Here is a 4,967-nt window from a genome sequence, read left to right as displayed (position 1 = left end):
TTATGAGAAAGATAGATCAAGATAAACTACCAAAAAGATTTTATTCTTACCATCATAAAAGATAAATTGGAAAATTTAGCATACTGGATCCTTTGAGATCTAGAACCTCCTCCATTCTCTTAAATCAATATCTACCTGAAATATAATAAATGCAATGAAGTACTTTACAAAGAAAAAAGAATCAAGTATGAAAGGAAACTTCACTAAAAAGCAAGAAGGAGAAACCTAGGAAAAGAATACGTAGTCCAGGTTTGTAAAAATGTATACAGGTAAATGGTAATCTACGTTAAATGATAGCATCCATCCTAAATTGACTATAATGTTCTCTATTATATTATATAGCGACAATTATTATTTCTATTGACATCCTCATCAAACATTAAAATTATTGTTATAACAAAAGATATTCCATGAATATTAACTTTCTTTGTTGGAGCCGAGAGGTTGAAAAGAATAGTGAAAAAATAATAAACAAAACATGTCGCCTCAAAAGCACTACCAACCTGCTTTGTGTTGTCAAAGTTGTTTTCTGAACCATACATGCAACATCAATTCAAGTTCGCTGCCACATCCCCTTCGGCCTTGCTATGTGCATACTCATGCCGACAGCCTCCTTGCTCGCCCTTTGCTCAAGACTTTTTAGCAATCATGCCAAGGCTAACCAATAATCTACGAATCTTCAAAGTTCAACTTTCAGGTGGAAATTTCACTAAGGGCCCATTCAAAGAGTAAAAATCTCATAAGAACAGGAAGATTTCAATAACAAGCTACTAAAAAATGGTGACAGGAGTGAAGAGAGCAACAAATGAATAAAGAAAATGCATGCTCAAAGGCTCGTGCTTGAAGGTGTCTGCCCTCCCCCACCACACGGATAAACATAGAGAAGGGGAGAGAGAGAGAGAAGAGGATATGTCACCTTGTAAATGTCTTTTCTTTGACCATGACATCTACAACAGCATTGAGATAGACATCCACTCATCACAGTTGGGCTCAAAAAGCAACAAAAGTAGGCACAACAGGAGATATATCTGGGATTCTATCGGAGAAGTGCATCTTCAGCTGCAAACATAGTACCTAGTCCGAGGTTGACTTCGACAACTCTGGTTCTATTCGATCAAACACATCCAGCCTTGTACTGCATAAAAGAAGTTGCAGAAAATTCAAGCCAACATTACTTCTGAGGTTGTCCAATTTCTTTATCCACCAAGCCTTGAAAAATCAAGGTTCTTACTTGCTTTGATCATCTTTATCTATGAAATAAGAAATATTGATTAGATCTTCATAATGCCCAAATTAATTAAACATTTGGGCTTTCTAGTCATGAAAATTAGTTTAATCATCTTCTACCTTGATGCTTGAATAAATAACATGAAAACACAACTATTCAGATAAAGAAAAAATATTTTCATGTTCTCTTTTCAGAAAAATGTAGCAATGTTTAATGCTATAATAGACTTTTAACGTACTAAGCACATACAAATGAAGAAGCTAAACAGAGCAGCAATCTCTAACCATCCGTACTAGTAAAAATTGAAATCATAAATGTTAATGTTTAGGAGGTTCATGACCTTAAAATGAGGTCATGCTATGCATGATATAGTTACTACAGGGGGAAATTTTGTTTGAATGCAAGAATCTAATAACCTTCACTACTTTTTATTTCAGAAAATTCGTACAATGGGGCACACTTTGTAGTGTGGTAAGTCAGTTGGCTACATTTACTAGCTAGCCTAGCAGTGTCAAAGAGGTATTCAAAATTGTGACAATCCAGGGAACATGGACTCGCTTCATTTACTAGAACCGAATTTCCTTATCATAAGGAAAATGGCGACATAAACTCATATTTTATCTCAAGTAGTCTTTGAAGGAGCTAACATGGTTAAACTTAATCAGAAAGATTAACCATGAAGATCATTCGGGTGCCCGTCAAAGGCATAACGTGTTCTTGATGCATACAAAGACAAGGATTATATACCAGAAATTTCTTAGTCAGAACAAGTTAATTCCACAGTCCAAAGATAATAATCGTCAATTTAAAGGGGTGACAAGTTACTAGCACTTCAAGTCCCACGTTGATCCAGAAAAACATTACAAGAGTGCTCATAACTCAATTCCTGACCAGCTGCGTAGATTCTATCAGTACATAGCTCAATCTACTCTACACGGGCAACACAAAAATTGAAAAGAAAAAAGAACAAAAAAGAAAAGGAAGAAGAATTAAAACAACAAAAGAATTTAATATACCCTATTTCCATAATTCTAGAAGTTCAAAAGAAGACATTACATTGAGGGTGCATCAGAAAAGACCTCATTGAGCATGTCATTTTCACCATCCGCCATTGCAAATAGTTCTGCATCTTTGTCATCCTCATTAGAGAAGTCTTTCCTTTCAAGCTTGGTATGAGCTGCAACAAATACCATCTTCTGAGCTCTCTCCAAGCCGATCCTCGAGTGCCGATGTGAGCAAACCAAATTCAAGATAGAACACTTACACGTGTAGCCACAAGATGTTGAATGAAGGAAAATAAGCCTCAGTGCAACCTTACCAAGGGTCTTGAACTCACTTAGGCAAGTTTCCCAGACAAGTCGCCTACTCTGTGGGTTGGCAATTTTCATCTTTCCGGTTAAAGGGTCTAGTTGTTTGACCTGAACTGCCTGAGCATAAAGTGGATCTAGCCCCTCGGATCTCCATTTCATAAGCTCCATGAATGCGACATGAGCTTCTTCCCTGGATACCAACCGGTCAATAAGCGAATCAACATCCTTTTCTTGCTCTTGTGAAAGGCACTTGAAGGGTGGAAGATATTTCCCATTTATGTCCCTCCTCAAGTAAAGCGGGTCCAGTATAAATGCAGCAGACCATGCTGGATGATAATTTTTCCTAAACCGCTTTTCTACAATTTTCTCCACTGGCCCTTCAGCTATGCTGAACTTAGCACACCATTCCTTCACTTTTGTTCTCAGCTCCTCCCAGAGAGGCAAGCATTGACCAATCAGTGGCCTTTCGGCTTCAATCTCTTGAGCCATCCCTCGGATCATTTTCACAAGTGAATGAACTCCCTCCACTTCATCCCAAAAGCGTTCATTTTGTATCAGACTTGAAACCTCAGAAGCGAGTGGATCCTCCATGCATGCTAACCTATAAGATTCGTCTAACACAACCATTTGAAGGACATGAGCAGAGCTAAGCATATCATCAAGCATTGCATAAACAGGTGAGAAGTTTTTGGATGTGTCACAATTTGGCGAAGGAACGTGAAGCAACCATCGACCTTCTAGCTCCTGCACCTTATACTTGTTTAAACAATTCCTAACTTGAGATTTGGTGTTTACAAAGTTTGCAACCTTCAAGCAATTTTCAGTGACTACCCTGAAAAGTGGAAGCTCTTTGTTAAAATCCTTTATCAAACAAATAAAACCCTGAAGCTGGCAAGAGAGATTTACCATCCAATGATTCTTCATCTCCAAATTCCTCAATGCCTTGCCCTTATACCTATCTGCTATTATCCCCACACATCTCTGCAGACTATTCCCACAAATCTCATTGACCGTATCTAAAATAACCTCTTCCGCATACTTGGGTGACACCAATCCCCCTGTAAACAATGCTTTTTGGAACATCGTAGAACCATTTGGAAGATTAACCATAAATTTAACTACACTCTCTTCGCTACAGTAATAGCCACAGCAGTTCTTATTCTTCCACCCATCCGAAGCGATCTGGAAAAACGAAGCATCTCTAATCCTGGCTTCTGAATCAACTTTGGCCTCCTCAAACTTGGAATCGAGCCGAGCTCCTAAAATGTCGGTTCGAAGTAATGAAGGCAAGCCCATCTGACTAAGCAAGGCTTTAAACTTCGGATGCTCAAGGCAGGAAAGAGATACTGACCCACACGACTCGATAAACCAATCCGTCAGTAATTCGATTGCAGAATCAATTTGTTCCTTACTTAACCTTGGTCCAGGTGAGGCATGTGGACTCCTCAGTTTCTTGACACTGTTTTCCAGCATTTCTAGTGCACCTAAATCATCTTTCCCACCTGATAACACCAACTGATGCTGATTCACCTCCATCTTACTCGCCATCCCAACCGGATTTTGAGCCACCGGCGTCGGCGGCGAGGAAATTAACGGAGCATAGGAACGCGTTGGCTCAATCATGGCAAGAGAATGTACCTGATAGGAAGCAGTGAGAATCGGAGCATTCATTTGAGAGCTTCGCTTCTTGTGGTTGTGCAATGTCGGAGAAGGAATGGACGATATCGGCAACGGCGACGCCGTAGCATTAGACCTTGAAATGGAGCTCAAATTAGGACAAGTGCCTCGTTTCAAATGCTCAGATGCAGTCCGCGAAGGGTTCGAAGCCGAGAAAACAGAATCGCACAAAGAACACTTGAGCTTCACCGCTTTCGGAAGACTATTACTAGGATTTCTTATAAGAACAGGCTCCAAATGAGCCCAATACCAAGCCCCTTTCCCCTTAATTGCCTTCGTTCGAACAGTTACAAGGCACTCATACCGTTTATTCAAAGCTTTCGTCACTAAATCATCCGTCAACGCCGAAGCATCAATGTTGGGCGGTGAATTCGTGGAAGCCATCAATCAAAACAACAGAAACCAAAATGCAATCACAACAACAAATCACAGTCATTCATCTAGAAATCCAAAAGCTCACTTCTCCAACTCCGTCCCGATACTCGTGCCATGATACTACTTTCCAACATCACCGTCGTCCAAAAAAAAAAAAAAAAAAACTCGCCGGCGGTGTCGAATAGGAGTTGCAGAAGCAAAAGAGGAATGGAGATTAGAGGCCTTTATAGTAGAGCGTTGGCTGAAGTTGGAAGATCATGATGAGTTAACGGAGAGAAGCGAAAATGGAGGGCTTAGAAATAAGAGTGAAAAAAGTGATTTGCAGAGAGAGAGAGAGGAAGAAGACGACGACGACGATAACGTACATAGAAAAATTG

At 39.8% G+C, this 4,967-nt stretch overlaps 1 protein-coding gene across 8 annotated transcripts; it reads right to left on the bottom strand.

The window, feature by feature from the left end:
- Positions 1 to 4,967, bottom strand: LOC111491170. 8 transcript variants are annotated; one of them, XM_023139947.1, is made up of 4 exons: positions 2,285 to 4,967; positions 917 to 1,135; positions 504 to 709; positions 1 to 135 (listed from the first exon to the last, which is right to left on the bottom strand). In XM_023139947.1, the coding sequence occupies exons 1-2, from the start codon at positions 4,597 to 4,599 to the stop codon at positions 1,075 to 1,077; spliced, it is 2,376 nt and encodes a 791-aa protein (XP_022995715.1). In that variant the 5' UTR covers positions 4,600 to 4,967; the 3' UTR covers positions 1 to 135; positions 504 to 709; positions 917 to 1,074. The 8 variants fall into 8 exon arrangements, with proteins under 8 accessions (XP_022995715.1, XP_022995714.1, XP_022995716.1 ...); XM_023139946.1 differs by having other exon boundaries at positions 504 to 677; XM_023139948.1 differs by having other exon boundaries at positions 504 to 669.

Source organism: Cucurbita maxima, unplaced genomic scaffold (assembly GCF_002738345.1).
Source record: "Cucurbita maxima cultivar Rimu unplaced genomic scaffold, Cmax_1.0 Cma_Scf00016, whole genome shotgun sequence".
Taxonomy (NCBI): domain Eukaryota; kingdom Viridiplantae; phylum Streptophyta; class Magnoliopsida; order Cucurbitales; family Cucurbitaceae; genus Cucurbita; species Cucurbita maxima.
This window is presented reverse-complemented; position numbering and strand designations above follow the sequence as displayed.